Here is a 16422-nt window from a genome sequence, read left to right as displayed (position 1 = left end):
TTTTCATTCTTATTGCTACCATAGATCTTTTTAAACAAGCCTTGTAACTTTGATATTTTTAGATTACTTAAAATATTTGCCTAAACTCCGTTAGGAATGGAAGCTTGTTTCCAGCACTTTTTAATTTAAATGTAACTTTTTACCATTATTACTTATTTATTTTATTATTCATTTATTTAATGCTAGCCATATGCCAAAATTTAAGTTTAGTATCTCAAAATTTTGAGTTAAGGTATTCACCTTTTGCAGAGCTTGACAAATATAAAGATTTTTGATCATTTAACTGGTTAAAGAACAGTTACAGTGACTTGTTTTAATATTTTTGCACTTTGTAATGCTGTAATGCTTCTCTGCCTGAGAGAGTGTCATTAGAGACACTTCCTCATAGGAAAAAAAGAGTAAAAAAACAAAACAAAAAAAAGACAGTGTAGGTAAAAGAGTGTTTAGAGGAGTCTCAAGTCTTCGCTAAAGACAAACTTTTCATATTTGACTGATGAGTGCACACGTGTAATTTTCATGTCTCATTGACCACTGACATTAAGGTTATTTAACCATTAAAACGAGGTTTCTGAGTGCAGACTTGCTTCTCAAAGTTCAGCATCAGCTCGTTGTCTGGGTTTTAGCAAAAAAAAATTATATTTTGGGTTTTTTTGCCCTGTTTTTAACCTCGAATCAGTGACCGAATCAGCCAATGAATATTATCACAAATCTGTGTGGAATTACGTTTTCAAATGAAAGGTTTGCGGGTTTTATGTGCTCTTATTTTGAAGAACATCCTTTCGCGCTTTGTTTGAATTCCGGTGTGTGAAAGCACCGTTTCTGCAGCAACGGGGGGTGACGTAACGACGGCTGTGCGCTCCATGGACGGGAGATCTGAGTAACTCCGCCAAACTTTGCTAAACGAACTCAGTGAAACGCATCTTATCGATGTCAGATCTGCACTCTTATCGCACCGCTGCGGTCTTTGCAAAAATAACCGCTCGCACGGCCAATCCCATTTTGGAAACGGGGAATAGTGCTCGTATCTCAGGTACTGTGATAAAGTAAGATAACAGGTTTTCACAGTTAAATCTCTGCCCCATGTTCCCAGGCTTTTCTCTCTACATGTGTTTCAGGTGTTCGGTGGGCGGGGCTCCTCGGCACACCTGAGCACACCTGGAAGGTGTGTTCCCAGACTATAAATCTGTGGCTGGGACTCCCGCGTTTCTCTCTCCCTGCCACCATGCCGTGTGCTGAATTAGTTTTTCTTTAATTTCTTAATAAACTATTTTCTTAAAGGTGTGTCCACCTTTTTGTCATATCCTTAAGAACCGGGTTGTGACAAAATTATATAAACTGGACGTTATTGTTGTTAAAAAGCTCATTCTCTAATAATTCAGATGAAAACCTTTTTGTTTTGAAGTTTGAAATCTGTCACTAGGAACCAGCTGTAGCCATGAGGTGACCCTGACCTATACTCATGGTAAACATCGTGTGAGCACTGCTACTGACAGTACTACTGTAATCTTTCATTTACGTTTAAGGAGGAAAGCAGTGAAAAATATTATAAAAATGCTATCAAAATATTTCTGTCTTCAGTAAACAGTAAAATGAAATCAAAGCTGAAAGGAATATTGAACTAAAACTGCAAACATGTTGCAAAATTAAAATGCAGCAATAATCTCAAGCACTAATTATTCATAAATATTCACTTTATGAGAAGTATAATATTGTTTATAATAATCAATTAATTATAATTTTATCTTTTTATAAAACATCAGGTATATTAAACTACAAGGTCTCTGAGAGAGCTAAAAAAAAAAGGTACTGAAGGAGGATTTAGGTGTTAGTATTTATGGTGTTAGCTCGCATACAGACTCAATTACATTATTACCTGTTATACATATTTATAGGACAGCGTGACATCATTAATAAGACCAAAAAAGTTTCAGTTCAACTTTTCAGTCTTCGCATTGTTTGACTTGTTGGAGGCGTCTCAGACTTTCTGGATTGTAAGAAATGTGCCGATCCTCCACACTGCTCGAATCATCACCCTAAACTGTGCTGTAAGAGGGGCCAGACAAAGCCCCCCTGTTTAAATCCTTGCTGACAAAGTCTGTAATCTGTTACACTGATGAGATCGGGTTCCTTTCTCTGTTGAACTTTCACACCCAGAGGTGGAATGTCTTTGAATAATTTATGTAATCTGGATGGAGAGAAGTGTAGTCTGTGGATGGTTTTGAACGTGAGCATTTATAGAAGTACCACCAATTTTGTCCAAAGAGTTTTCCCAGACTTCATCAGCGATCTGAGTGTCCACTTCTTCATTCCAGTCTAGTCGGAATGATCCCGAGGATGGAGCTTTACAGCTCCACTGGAAGATGTCTGATTATTCAGGACACCCTGTAAAGCTGCATGAAGAGGTCTCTGTTCATACTTTGGGACGTGATTTTTAGAGTTGCTTCAAACTCTAAAAATGAAAATAAGTGCAAATGTGAAAGCTAAAATGTCTGCTGTAGCTGGCCATCAATACCTCATACTCTTACCCTTCTGCTTCTAGATTTTAAAGACAAGCTCCTCCAGACCCGCTATACATGATTAAAGCATATCAGTGTGTCAGCATATAGATTTTTGTCAGTATAGTGAGCACCTGAGACCAGACTTTTAATGGGTGTTGCACTCTAGGATTGTCACTGTAAAAGTCTGTTCAGGAGTGATGTGAGAGACGTCTGCCTGCAGGACACGTGTTCAATCCACAGCCAAATGGCCATTTTCATCTGGGTTAGTGCCAGGAAATCAACCACGACACAAAAATAATGTATTCATATATCAGTATAGTAGAATTCAGACTGGGGGAAACCCAAGCCACCTTCTTGTTTCCTGAAAAGCTCAAAAAAGTCAAAATGTGAGCGTGAGCCTCCTGCAGAGTGCCCTCCTTGGTCTCCTCTCAGTATCAGCAGTTTACTGGAGTATAAAGACTGTTTTTAATAACATATGGCAAACTTAAAGGCAGGTCTTCTCACTTGTCACACCCAGGTGGTGTTCTAGTTCAGCAGTGTGCTGCAGATTTGTCTTTTTGTTGTAAGGAACGTTTAAATAAATTCCCAAAGCATCGCAAGCAAAACTGAATATCTCTAACTGTTTTGCTGCCTCGAAGAAGTCTGTGCATGAAGTCCATGCAAAATTTATTTTAAAGACCTAGAACTAAAATACTGTAGATCTGCAATACATCAATAAAAATAACAAAAATGACTAAGATTAAAAAGCTTTTGGCTCCTGAAGTTGAATCTTGAAGGTTTTACATTGATAAAAGAAGGATAGAGAGAGAGAGAGCAAATGTCCACAGATCCTTTCTTGCAGTGCACTGGGATGACGTCTTTCACTCAGATTTCAAACTTGACGTCGTTATTTTGTTTTACAGCGACTCTCATTAAGGATTTCTTCTAAAGACGTTGGCTGAAATCACCTCCTCCTGTCTGACTGCAGCTAGAATCGACCACATGCTGGCCGAGCTCTGGCCATTCAGTCGGCATCACATCTTTCTCTTTCTTTCCCTCTGCTTCTTTACGCCACTGCCTCTATTCAGCATCCAGTTTCCATGGCAACAGGTTCTTTATGGTGCTGCATCTCTAAAAAGCAGCTGAGCTAATGGCCAAGCACCGCTTCATCTTGTTTCAATAATCGTTACATATGCTGAGGGTCTGTTTGTGCGTCAGTTCGACGCACAATCGCATCTCATCGGAGGATTTCCAAAAGTATGTGGACAGTGGATCACATGTGACCCTGCTGCAGAGATTTCCACCCGTTCGGAGCAGGATGTTTCTGTTCTGGCACAACCTTTTATCTCCCAAATGAAAGATTTCTTTCTAAGATTATTCAATTATTTGTTTAATAGTAAGAACCGTGTAGAGGAGGACCCTCATTTCTGACCTCACCTGGTCTGTGAACATTAACAAGCTCAGCAGCACTTCACTTCCTGAGGTTGCTGAAGAGGAACTGTGTGGATGGCAAACTGCTGGTGACCTTTTATTATGCCAGTGTAGAAAGCATCCCGGTGTACTGCGTAACAGCCGGATGCTCTGCAGCAGATAAAAAGGGTAATCAGAAGGAAATAACAAACACATTACCAAAGACCGCTGGCTGCACACTCCCCTCCCTACAAGAAGCTGTTAATGCAAAATACCACCTTAAAATCACTAAATATGATTAATAATAATAATAATAATAATAAATTGTATTTATAAAGCGCCTTTCAAGACACTGTACAATAGATAAAAACACATAATAGAACAACGACACAATGAAGAACAATAAAAACAAAAGCACAAGATAAAATAACAAACAGTGGGCTCACAGTGAATATGCAGATTTGAACAGATGGGTTTTGAGTTGGGATTTAAACTGGAGGAGAGAACCAGTGTTTCTTATATCTGGGGGTAGAGCGCTCCACAGCCTGGGAGCAGAGCAGCTGAAAGCTCTGCTGCCCATGACGGTGAGGCGGAAGGAAGGTACAGAAAGCTGGATAGAAGAAGAAGATCAAAGTGAGCGGGCAGAAAAGGTGGTGCTTAACAGGTCAGGCAGGTAAGGAGGTGTGAGGTTATGAATGGCCTTGAAGGTGAGCAGAAGACGTTTTCTCACTCTGGACTCTGCTTGACCTGTTGCCCGGTGGTTGAAGGTAAAAGTCCATCAAAACAAAGGCAAACAGTGCAGTTACTGTCTGAAATCGAATACTGTAAAGCACCGTCTCTTTCATTCTTGACACCTTAATATTGATCATTATTTATCATCTTCTGCTGACTTTTTATTCTTTTTTCGAGACAGAACTAGCACTCGATTTTTTGTATTTTATAACGTGATAACAACAATGAGTACAGTCGCTGTACTCATCTTTTAAATTACTCCATATAAATGTTATATTAGTAAAATATGTTTTTTCAAATCAGTAAAATGTCTGAAACATATTTATTAAAAAAGTAGAAACAATTAAAAAGTACTAACATAGAGAAAATTGTACTACGTTTGTACTAACAATAAGAAAATAAGACAAATATGGACACATGTTCAGCGAAATAAATATTTCAAAATATTAAAATAACTGAAACCTGTTTTGGAAGCTTATTAGTCCATAAAATGAATGAACATCATTTAAAAATATTATTGAAAACATTACTGACATGCAAAAAGTTTATCATGAGGAATAACGTACAAAGAAATAGTACAAAAAGCTCAAAGAGCCAGAGAAGTGTGGCAGTACAGAGATCCAAATATGGCCAAAGCTGAGTGTGAAGTGGGGACAGGGGGGAGGCGGCGGGGCAGAGGAGGCTGTTTGAGCAGCAGACTGCAGCAGGTGGGAGTGATGGCAACAGCCAGGGCTGGTCTGGGAGCCTCTTCAGCTTCCTGTTGGGACATCATCAAAGGGAAAGACGTGTTGCTTAGTCCAGGAAGAGGTGAGAACAGCAGTCGAGGAGGAAGATGGTGGGAATGAGGCAGCAGGATCAAAGAGAACATGAACTTGGACCGAACTGTGGAAACCAGAGACACACCGTGTTTGGCAAAGGGGAGTCACCAGCCCCACTCCTGGAGGATGGCTGACCGCCGTAGAAGAGGCCGGCAGTCAGAAAGCTGAATGGAGAGCAAAGTGTCAGTGGAGGCCGGATGAGGAGGTGTTGTGTCTAAAGCCTTCAACTTGTTGGGCATTAAAGAGAAGATTAAGGAGAACAGACATCTGTGTTACCACTGAAACAGGTGAGAAACCTTCAAGATGGCTCAAGAGAGAACCAGGAGAGGAGAGTAACCACCCGTTAACGTGGACCCATCCTGGTGTCGGATCAGCCTCAGCAGGGTTTCCAGGAGGAGGCTGGACGATGCTAAAAGTCCTGAAACACCTAAATAAACACATCATTCTCAAAGAACTTTAGAAAACAGCTAGTCAGGGAAAAAAAGTGAAATTCAGTAAAACATCCAAAGAATTTCTATGAAAACCCAGGAAACACCTTGAGCACAGGTCCAACAAACCGAAGGAAGGAAAGCTGTCTGGATCATTTTCACAAAACAATTTATTTCAAACTCCAAACAGTGAAACATCACTCACTTCCTGTCACATTATTTTCAACCTATGAGATCAGGTTTGTTTGAACCTGAATTTGTCACATTGACTGAAAGTGTCTGTTTAGAGGCTGCAGGATCATCTCTGAGCAGCCCCCTTTTTCAATGTGACACTGAAGACAACAAAAAACAGGAATATTCTCTGATTTTCAACAGACGAGTTTCACAAAGACACAAAGTCACGTCGAGTGTACGCGTTTGAGAAGGCTCAGGCACTAATCCTCCTCTTCAGCTCTGTGACGACTTTCAGGCTTTAGTCCTGAAGTCTTTCCTTCTCCTTGACCCTGTTTTCCCAAAACAAACCGTTGACATCAGCAGTCGGCTTTCGTTAACCCGTCTCTGGCAGGTCGCCCAGGCCCTGCAGCTCCCTCAAACCCTGACATAAAGAAGAAAAGAGCAGCCAATCAGATTCTTTACCTGCCTCTTTAACATCTGATCATAAATCAGATAAATCTGACTATTTTAACCTTTTTGTCACCAGTAAATACTGAAAAACAGTTTTTTAACTGAACATATTCAAATCTGATCTTGATTATTTTTCATCAGGTGGGTAAAACTTTTTATTTCCAGTTCAATGTTCAAACTTCACTGACGGTAAAATCCTCAGAAATGAGTAACAAGTTATTTAGTACTTAAGTATAAGCCAGAGGAAAACTCCTGCACCCAACAGAAACTATTATTATATAAAAACTGTCCTATAATCTGCCTGAGAAGAAACTGACCTCCAGCACCATGCGGATGTGGGCTTTTATTTTGGCAGAGTCTTTTGTGAGCTGCTCAGTGAAGCTGTAACACAAACACAGGGTTAGCATGGCTAGCATCTCTCATTCAGAAAAAGTGACAGTGCTAGCAAAGAGCTAACATGAGCTAGCTAATAGACATTAGTCTGCAACAACAAATCATAAAAAAATAATCAATCATAATAATAAAATAAAAAAAAATCTTACAAAAGATATAAAATAAAAAAATTAGTAATAGACAAATTAGTAATAATTAGCAATAATTCCAATAATTCTAAATTATAAATAAATAAATAAATAAAACAAATAAAAATTAATTTTTAAGTACAATAAAAACAGGAATTTGTCAGAAAAAATAATAATACAACAAAAATATCAATGTTTTAAACTGGAAAATTTAAGTGTGAAAAAAATACTTGAGAAATATCTAAAGATAAAATTAATAATAAAATCATAGATGTTCAGAAAACCCACCAAAAATATCTAAAAACAAAATCAGGACATTTCAAAATAAATAGTTCTAACATATTTTTTTCAAATAATTTCACAACAAAGTGAAATCCTGACCTTCATTTGAAACATAATTAATTTTTAATGCTTTTTTCTCCTACTTTTAATCTTAATAGTGTTACAGTGACAATGAACTCACGCTGTGAGCTGACTCGTCTTCTTCTCGATGAACCTCAGAGCCTCGTCGTGAGTCATCTCCACAAAGAAACCGTAACCGACGGCCACAAACATCCTGGATGAGTCCTCGCTGGTGGAGGAGAAGACAACGAGAACTGAGTTTAAACAGGAAGTGAATTCCTCTCGGAAACACACAGCACGGATCCTCTGGCCTCTCTGGAGTCTCGCAGCACATTTCATTAGCCTAAATGCAGCATTTGTGCCTGTTTGAATGCAGAACAGCTGCGGATGACCTTCCTGTGTCAGCAACTCACACTTCAGCCTGAACGTAGAAGTTACAGCCAAGATCAACGTCAGTCTTCAGCTGCTGAGAGCCCGCCTCCTGCAGGAACACAAAGAAGAGTGACTTTCATTCACTTGTGGAACAGGTGGCCCAAGCTCAGAGAAAAAAGTACTCCATCTCAGCATCTACAGGCCTCAGTTAGCATGTTAGAGGTTAAAGTTCATGACATGACAGCTAGAAAAGAGACTGAATGAGTTTGGCTTGTTTGGAGGGGTTTCCACAGAAAAATATATCAGTGAATATGTAAGGAGCTTGGAAAGAAAAGCGACTCAAGACGTTTCATCTGGAAAGCTTCTTCAGTTCTAAGACCTAATAGTGGAGAGTTCAAAATATTACATCACATGAGCCAAGGTGTGTGATAAGGCACACGATCAACAGTCGGTCAACGACCCTCTTATGGGACAACTCCCACTAGGACTTAAATACCTGGGACTCTCCACTGTTTGGTTTTAGAACTGAAGAAGCTTCTTGGATGAAACGTCTTCAAGAAACTTAAAGAAGTTGAGTCGCTTTTCTTTCCAAGCTCCTTAGATTACCATGACCCGGATGACTGAAAACCTACGCAGACATCAATGATTATGAAAATTATTTTAAAAATATTTGAAAACTAAAATTAAAACTTCTATCCTCTAAATAAAATAAAAACAAATAAAAAATGATCTTTTCAAATATCTGAAAAGTGGAGGTAAAATGTCTGAATGTTTTTTTTTTCCAGCTGTAGTTTCAGGCTCTTTGATCCAGACGATGGAGGTTTGGCTTCACAGCTCTCGGCCTAATGAGCCACACGTATTGATCTGCTGGATAAACAGCTGCAGTGAGGCTCAGCTGTATTGATGGAGGTGCGATAAGCTCCTCCACCTTTCCTCACAGAAGAGTGTGCTGAATTACAGAAACAGCTCACACAGAGAAGCTACACAGAGAGATGTCTGTATCAGCAGAGTTCGGTCTGCAGCTCATTAACCAGCAGACTGAAGCGTTTAACATTAACAGAGAATGACAGCCAGCACAAACACTTGGGAATCACTACAACGATCTCCAGTTTAATGTGGAAATCTCTTCTTTTCTAAACTGAAAAACCTACAGGTCTTCAAAATAACACAATACATTTTGTGTGCGTTTACCTGCAGACTCTGTATGGTGTTCTTCAGCTGCAGGTACTGAGAGATCTTCTCATAAACCTGATCCCTCTGCTCCACCACCTTCCTGCCAAACGACAGCTGTCACTTGATTTACAGAGAACATTAACGCCTTCAGATGGACCAAAATAATTCAAACAGCCTAAACACGCCAAGAAAATCTGATTCAAAGCACCAAACAGCATTTCAGACACCTGAGCTCTTTAGTCTGTGTCACCAAACAGTCAGATGCCAACCTAAAGAACCACCTAAATACCTGTAAGATTAGATCTACCCTTCTTATCCACCACACATGTGTACTTACAACAGATTCAATTCAATTGTATCCTTTCTATATAACTGAGCTCCTTCTTACATGTAGTTTTTAGATTTTTGCACCATTTTGTTCTGTAACTGTACAAAGTAATTTCTGTATTTCTTTTCTTACACCCTAATAAAATTCTCAGTGTTCACATTAAACACAACCAGTCGGGTCTGTGCATGTACAAGTAACCCATGTGAACCAAAGGCTAAGGCCTTAAATTCCTCTAAATACTTTTCCAAGTCTTGAATCTGTATGATGTCATTGAGAAGAGATATCCCTAATATAGCCCACCCACCTGCTGTCTGAGGAGCTACACCGGTCATGTCAAAGGCAAAAAAAAAAATATTTGAGTAATAATTAGTAGCTTTGCATGATTACTATGAATCATGCAAAGCTACTCTAGTGCCATAGTGTGCAAGAATAACAATATAAAGCTGTAAATTAACATAACTGGATGTGCTTCGCACTCTGTTAGCTCATGCTGAGCTCTGCAGTACTGGCTGCAGAATGTGAAGCAGTACGGTATTTGAGATGTTTCCTCTTAGTGTGGTCAAAACGCTCCAGTTCTGTCTGGTTTGTTGACCCAGTTGTTGCAGTGCTGGCACAGCAGTGACATGTACGACAATCCCACTGTATTAAAAACACATTGCACGCAAAGGCTGTCTTGACAACGTCTACATGCCTAAATGCATTGAGTTGCTGGCATATGAATCGCTGATGAGATATTTGGGTTGAGCAGGTATTCCTAACAAAGTGACCTGTGAGTGTAAGTATTTAATAATCAGTCTGCAAGTAATTAAGGCGCAGAGGGGGACCAAAAATGACACCAGCACTATTATACAATCGGCAGCTGTGAGACTTGACATTTATTAGGCTGTTAATTAAGCTTTAAATTACTTTAATTTGTAGTCAATCCTCATTGACCTTCATATCGCCTCTACTACCTGCTCAAAGTCTGCCAGGATAGAAATCTGAGTTCATATCTATATATATCTACACAAGTATTTTGCACTACTTTAACTACAGATTACATTTCTTTTACTTTAGTTTTTAAAGTTCTGTAACTGAATAAAGTTTTCTGTACGGACATATACTGTGTTCAGACATCAGCTGTAGTGTCTTCTTACTGTAAGTCTCTCTTCAGGACTTCATTGATGAAGGTTTCATACTGCAGCACCTTCTGGTCCACGTTAGGTCTAGCTGTGGAATTGTCGGGAGCAGACATTTCTTCACTGTCTTCTCTTTAAAAGAAGCTACAAACAACAGAAAAAACATCCGGTTGGCCAACTACCCGATTTCTCTGTCGTAAACGTTAATGTTTCTGGACACCAAACTCTCCGGCTAGCATGCTTAAGACAGGATGTAAACACGCCACTCTACACCGGATGGGAAGAAACTGTGAACAAGTACTTCCGGGTTTCCAAATAATCACAAAGAATAGATTTTGTGAGAACAGAAAAGACAAAACGACAGCAAAAGCTTGTCAACTAATGATAGCATAAACTCGGAAACTCAGAAAAAGCCTTACTTTATTTTTTTTTTAATATACTAGAATAGAAAGCCTTTTTCGTTATGTAGAATACCAGTACGGAGTGAATGATTTTTATTCTTTATCGTGCTGCTGTAAAACAAAAATTTCCCAATTGGATTCAAAAAAGTCTGTCTGTCGGTCAGGGAAATTTGAAGGATTTGTCTGAGCAGATTATAAATTTTAGACACATCAAGTACATCTCTATACAGTTCAAAAGACGTGCTTTATAAACTGGGGGAAAAAAACAAAATAGCTTTTTAATCATTAGTCGAATGAAATGTTCAAGTCAAATTGTTTAGTTTGTACGTTAAAAAATTAAACAGCGAAAGAGAACAACAACAAAAAAGAATCAAAAATAAAATAAAATAAAATAAAAAATTGTTTCTGCCTAATGCTTTCTACTTTGTCTGGCTCTATGGCGGTCCTGTCTCATGACGTCACTGTAAACAAACATGGCAGACCACGGGCGGATCTGTAGCTAGCTACTGTAACACGAAACAATTATTAAAACGTCCTAAATGAAAATGCGTATTGAAAAATTACATATCGTCGTTTTTGTAGTTTCTTTCTTAACAAGCGTGCGTGTCAATCCGGCAGCAGAAGTTAAACAGTAACAAGTTTTAAAATTTTAACTGGGTAATCGGAGCTAAGACGTTGCCAAGGCAACGTTAGCCAACAGCTAGCTGTCTCAGGATTTATTTTCTGAGAGACTTTTCTTTACAGCTGTTTGTTGTTGCATATGTAATACAAGCCGAATTTAAGTTAACGGTTTAAACTTTTACTGGGCTTAAAATAATAGTTTAATAACTGTATCTTATTGAGCAAACGTGCGCAGCATCGTGAACAGCTTAATTTTTGAGTGAAGTTCGAGGTTGGCATTCCTCTCTCTGGTTTTCTGCTCCAAGGAGCTAATTTGTACATCATTGGGGGTTTACTTCAAACCACTATTTGAATTTAAAAAAAAATCGGTGAGAGTTGTGATCCAGATTAAATCCAGATTAACTGAAGCTGTTTTACACGCTCATGAAAACATGGAGCAGTACAACATTCTGGGTCGGACAGGAGAAGGAGCTCATGGCATAGTCTTCAAGGCCAAACATATTGAGGTGACGGACTGGTGCTTTTATGTCTGCATCTTATCTCATTTCTTTTTTTCTTTTCTTTGTGTAATCCGATCAGCATTAAATTTGGAGTCTAACCTCAGCGGCTTAGAAATGTGACATGGAAATGTTCTTGTGTGTCAGACAGGGGAGACGGTGGCTCTGAAGAAAGTGGCTCTGAGGAGGCTGGAAGACGGCATTCCGAACCAGGCTCTGAGGGAAATTAAAGCACTGCAGGAGATCAAGGACAATGAGCATGTGAGTGAATGTGCAGAGTTTTTACAGATAAGAGTCATTTTAATCTTAAAATTTGATTAGTGTTTAGCAGCACGGTGGTGCAGTGGGTAGCACTGCTGCCTCACAGCAAAAAGGTCCTGAGTATGAGTTCGGCTCCCTTCTGTGTGGAGGTTGCGTGTTCTCCCTGGGTTCTCCCTGGGTTCTCCCTGGGTACACTGGCATCCTCCCACAGTCCAGAAACATGCAGTTAGTGGGGTTAGGTTAATTGGTAATTCTACATTGCCCATAGGTGTGAATGTGAGTACAAATAGTTGTCTGTCTCTATGTGTTAGCCCTGCAACAGACTGCCCACCTGTCCAGGGTGTACCCTGCCTCTCGCCCTATGGTAGATGGGATACACTCCAGCTCCCCTGGTGGCTGGGGGGACATCACAAACAAGATATAACAGAAACCAAAAATTAGCACATAGAAAACATAGACAGTCAAAGCAGAGCAGCAAGAACAAAGCCAAGCATAACAGACGTGTTAATAAAAAGGAGATTAGGCTATATGAGAAAATTATAAGAAGCTGCAGAGTGTTTGGAGTCTGAAGGGATGCAGGACTTCTTTCTGTGACTTCCTCCTCAGGTGGTGAAGCTGAAGGACGTCTTTCCTCACGGCACGGGCTTCGTCCTGGTGTTCGACTTCATGCTGTCTGACCTCTCTGAGGTCATCAGGAATTCCCAGCGCCCTCTGACCCCTGCGCAGGTCAAAAGTTACATGATGATGCTGCTGAAGGGCGTGGCCTTCCTGCATCACAACAATGTCATGCACCGGGTGAGCGCAGCTAACAGTTATTATCATTAATGAGTCATCTGACTGTTTTCTCAGTGAATCCTGTGTTTGTAACAAGCAACACTTAAACATACAAGGATATTTAAATACTGTTGGTTATTCATAATAAATGAAAAGCTGAAAATATGGGAAATATGTGGAGAGTTTGGGGTTCTTTTGCTTTAACAAAATAAATCAAACCATTATAAAGTGACGTTTGTGTGTTTGCAGGATCTGAAACCAGCAAACCTGCTCATCAGCTCCTCAGGCCACCTGAAGATTGCAGACTTTGGTCTGGCCCGGCTATTCAGCGAGCAGGGAGAGAGGCTGTACAGCCACCAGGTGGCCACCAGGTAAATATGATAAGATGAGATTAAATAAGAAATACTTTATTTAGCAGCTAGCTTTAGCTAATCAAAGTAAAATACAGTATGACTTACCAAAAGAACTCAGTGAGGTAAAAAAACACGAAGAGCAAAATGCTCATTTAAATAGAAAAATGACAGTAAAATGAAAGATCTCAAGTGAAAATTTAAATGCAATATAATGAACCTAAAAATAAGTACTTTTGTATATAAAATGCAGTATCTAAAAGGCTGAATGTAATACAGAAAATGGCTCTATAAAGTAAAGTAGCACTAACACAGCATTAGCTTTAGTGCTGCTGGGAAAAGTCCATGTGGTGACATGTAAAATGCAGTCAGATGATACTTTAAATATTCACTCAGACTTGCTTTAAAGCTCGACTGGTGAACAAATGTGTCACAGAGGAGATTCACATATTCAGATTTGAGGTGCTCATTACACCTGTGAATAATAATCATGTTAAAGTCGCCATGTCATGTGACTTGCTGGTTCAGTTCATTCTAAAATAATCACCACTTTCAACTGGACATCAGTACTTTATCAGTAATGTGCAGTAAATGTGCTCAGTTACATTTGACCACTGTGTGTGTTTAGATGGTACAGAGCCCCTGAGCTGCTGTACGGAGCCCGAAAGTACGACGAGGGAGTCGACCTGTGGTAAGTACAACCCTGAAAATGCTGCTAAAAGTAGCGCCCACACTATTATTTTTTGCTGTTGTTCGACCATTATAGCTTACATTACATTATATAGATTTACATTACATAGTACTTGTATAACCAGGCATTCGGGGCTAATTAGTGTGATTTTTCACCTGGCTCTGCATTTATATTAATTATTTTATATCTGTAATTGATATTTTATATTGTGATTTTATCTGTATCATGGTTTTACTGGAAAGCACTTTGGTGTACTTTGGACTTTAAATGTGCAATACAAATAAATTAGATTTGATTATCTACTGTGAATTCTCCGCTGTTTAGCTTTTACTCAATAAACCTGGATGCTTTTGTTTCTGTTGTGCATGCTTGTATTCTTTTCCTGTATCAGCGTATTTTATTATATATTATTCTTTAACATACTATGTAACATGGGACCATGTAACATAGAAAGAGTAAGCTTTAGCTTCAGTACACTCTAACTCTGTTAATGCTCACAGTTCCTGCTCAGGTGTAAATGGGTCCAGTGATCAGAGATGAACAGCAGGGGGCAGCAGCAGTCTGAAGTCACAGCTTACTGTTTAGTCCGTGTGTGAGTGCTTGTGTGTGTGTTTTAGGGCAGTCGGCTGTATTTTTGGGGAGCTGTTGAACTCGTCTCCTCTGTTTCCTGGAGAGAACGACATCGAGCAGCTCTGCTGTGTCCTCAGAGTGCTGGGAACCCCGACTCAGGACAGCTGGCCTGTAAGACACACACTGGTTTTTCCATCACTTCAGGGGACGTTACATGAATATACATTCATTTTCTTAGGGATCTTTTTGTATTAGGTTAAACTATTAAGCTTTATATCAAAGTATCATCTCACACATTCTGCCTTTTATATAAAAGAGATATTCTGAAAATGTAAACACAATGAGGATGCCTAATTTCCACATGTCATCATCACTCATCACTCAGTGGTAGTGTTTTCTCTTTCATCTTTGCACATAGTGCATATAAATATCCGCCGATATCCACGTTCATTAAATTTAAATGTGCTAAAAAGACACAATGTGTTATTTTTTTAAAATAATGTTTTTTAGTGCATAGTCTACATTATAATCATCATCAGTATATTATTATATGCGATAGGCCTGCAATCATCTGCCTGAAATATTGGTTGGTCTCCAGTTAGCTTTATTTAAAATGTTTAGTTTAAGATTAAAGGAAATCCAGTCGACTAGCAGTAAATGATGATGAATATGTAGAGAAATTAAATCGGACCTAAAATTGATCCTGTGTAATTTACTCTAAAAATCAACAACTGTTTGAAGTCCGGTGCCATTTTTGTGGTCTGTGTGAGATTTTATCTGAAGGCTGAGGTAAAATAATGCAAAGTTTAATTTTGTCCTGTTTTTTTCTTTTATGGCTGTGAAACTGGTTAAAACACTTTAATCCCTCTCCTGTCTGTCTCCAGGAGATAGTGGAGTTGCCAGATTACAATAAAATCACCTTTAAGGAGAATCCAGCGATCCCATTGGAGGAAATCATCCCTGACACGCCCCCTCAGGCAGTGGACCTGCTCTATAAGTTCCTGGTGTATCCATCTAAACAGCGCTGCTCAGCCAGACAGGTAAGAAACCTGAAGCAGAGCTTAAGTTTAAAAACGGAGTTCCTCAGGGCTCGGTCAGAGGTCCTCTCATTTTTACATAAAGAATCATTTCTTGGGACATAGCCGTTATATTTTCCCTGATCACTGTGGTCTGTTTATCACCCATTATCACTCAGATAAAGGTTAATAAACTGATTATTGATCGGTGCTCTCCATGTCCTCTCCTCCTTACTGCAGGCTCTCCTCCATCCATATTTCTTCACTTCGCCAATTCCTGCTCACCACTCAGAGCTGCCCATCCCTGAAAGGGGAGGGCGACCCCCCCGCCAACGTTTCCAGGCTCCGCCCACTGACTTCTCAGTGGACCTACCATTGCAGAACAGTATGGTAGACCCTGCCCTAATACAGGGATACGCTTCCTGCCTCTGAACTGATCAGCTGCTCTTATACCAGTTAATCTTGTTTTATATATTTATTTATTATCTGGTTTACTAAATCCTCTCCTTCAGACTGAATCCTCATTGTTTTATGAACTTTAGCTCACACAGAAGATTTCTGACGGTCTTTCCTGAGCCTGAACCTCTTCTGTAACCACTTGTAACCGCGAGAAAATGACCTAATACAGTTAAATTTCCACACACTGAATTTATCGACTAAAAGGAATTAATGTTTAGCTCCACTGGGTCTCCATGTGGTAAAAGGATGGAATAATTAAAAAAAACAAAACACAAAATCAAGCAGATTTTTATTCTAAAAATATTTGTTTCTGTTCTGTTCAGGGGCGATCGTGGCTCAAGAGTTGGGAGTTCGCCTTGTAATCGGAAGGTTGCCAGTTCGAGCCCCGGCTCGGACAGTCTCGGTCGTTGTGTCCTTGGGCAAGACACTTCACCTACCG

At 39.5% G+C, this 16422-nt stretch overlaps 2 protein-coding genes across 2 annotated transcripts; one reads left to right on the top strand and one right to left on the bottom strand.

Annotated features, from left to right (window-relative positions):
• Positions 1 to 6017: 6017 nt before the first annotated feature.
• On the bottom strand, positions 6018 to 10919 carry uxt (ubiquitously-expressed, prefoldin-like chaperone). Its single transcript, XM_087833484.1, has 6 exons — positions 10362 to 10919; positions 8916 to 8997; positions 7766 to 7833; positions 7474 to 7581; positions 6807 to 6870; positions 6018 to 6460 (listed from the first exon to the last, which is right to left on the bottom strand). Exons 1-6 carry the CDS (start codon positions 10457 to 10459, stop codon positions 6413 to 6415), a joined length of 468 nt encoding a protein of 155 aa, XP_087689610.1. The 5' UTR covers positions 10460 to 10919; the 3' UTR covers positions 6018 to 6412.
• Positions 10920 to 11212: 293 nt separating this feature from the next.
• Positions 11213 to 15965, top strand: cdk20 (cyclin dependent kinase 20). The gene is made up of 8 exons (XM_035913360.2): positions 11213 to 11871; positions 12010 to 12123; positions 12730 to 12918; positions 13147 to 13268; positions 13876 to 13938; positions 14556 to 14679; positions 15393 to 15548; positions 15765 to 15965. The coding sequence occupies exons 1-8, from the start codon at positions 11797 to 11799 to the stop codon at positions 15954 to 15956; spliced, it is 1035 nt and encodes a 344-aa protein (XP_035769253.1). The 5' UTR covers positions 11213 to 11796; the 3' UTR covers positions 15957 to 15965.
• The last annotated feature ends 457 nt before the right edge of the window (positions 15966 to 16422 follow it).

This window comes from Neolamprologus brichardi, chromosome 20, assembly GCF_056152115.1.
Source record: "Neolamprologus brichardi isolate AB-2024 chromosome 20, ASM5615211v1, whole genome shotgun sequence".
Taxonomy (NCBI): domain Eukaryota; kingdom Metazoa; phylum Chordata; class Actinopteri; order Cichliformes; family Cichlidae; genus Neolamprologus; species Neolamprologus brichardi.
Note: the sequence above shows the minus strand (reverse complement) of the source record. Positions and strands in the feature narration are given on the sequence as shown.

Excerpts from the sequence above, each read along its gene's own strand:
- uxt (XM_087833484.1), bottom strand. The coding sequence starts at position 10,459 with ATGTCTGCTCCCGACAATTCCACAGCTAGACCTAACGTGGACCAGAAG. Across the intron at positions 6,871-7,473 it reads AAGACGAGTCAGCTCACAGC|CTTCACTGAGCAGCTCACAA; the intron begins GTGAGTTCATTG and ends TTTGTGTTACAG. Across the intron at positions 6,461-6,806 it reads ACATCCGCATGGTGCTGGAG|GGTTTGAGGGAGCTGCAGGG; the intron begins GTCAGTTTCTTC and ends TCTTTATGTCAG.
- cdk20 (XM_035913360.2), top strand. The coding sequence starts at position 11,797 with ATGGAGCAGTACAACATTCTGGGTCGGACAGGAGAAGGAGCTCATGGC. Across the intron at positions 11,872-12,009 it reads TCAAGGCCAAACATATTGAG|ACAGGGGAGACGGTGGCTCT; the intron begins GTGACGGACTGG and ends CTTGTGTGTCAG. Across the intron at positions 12,919-13,146 it reads ACAACAATGTCATGCACCGG|GATCTGAAACCAGCAAACCT; the intron begins GTGAGCGCAGCT and ends GTGTGTTTGCAG.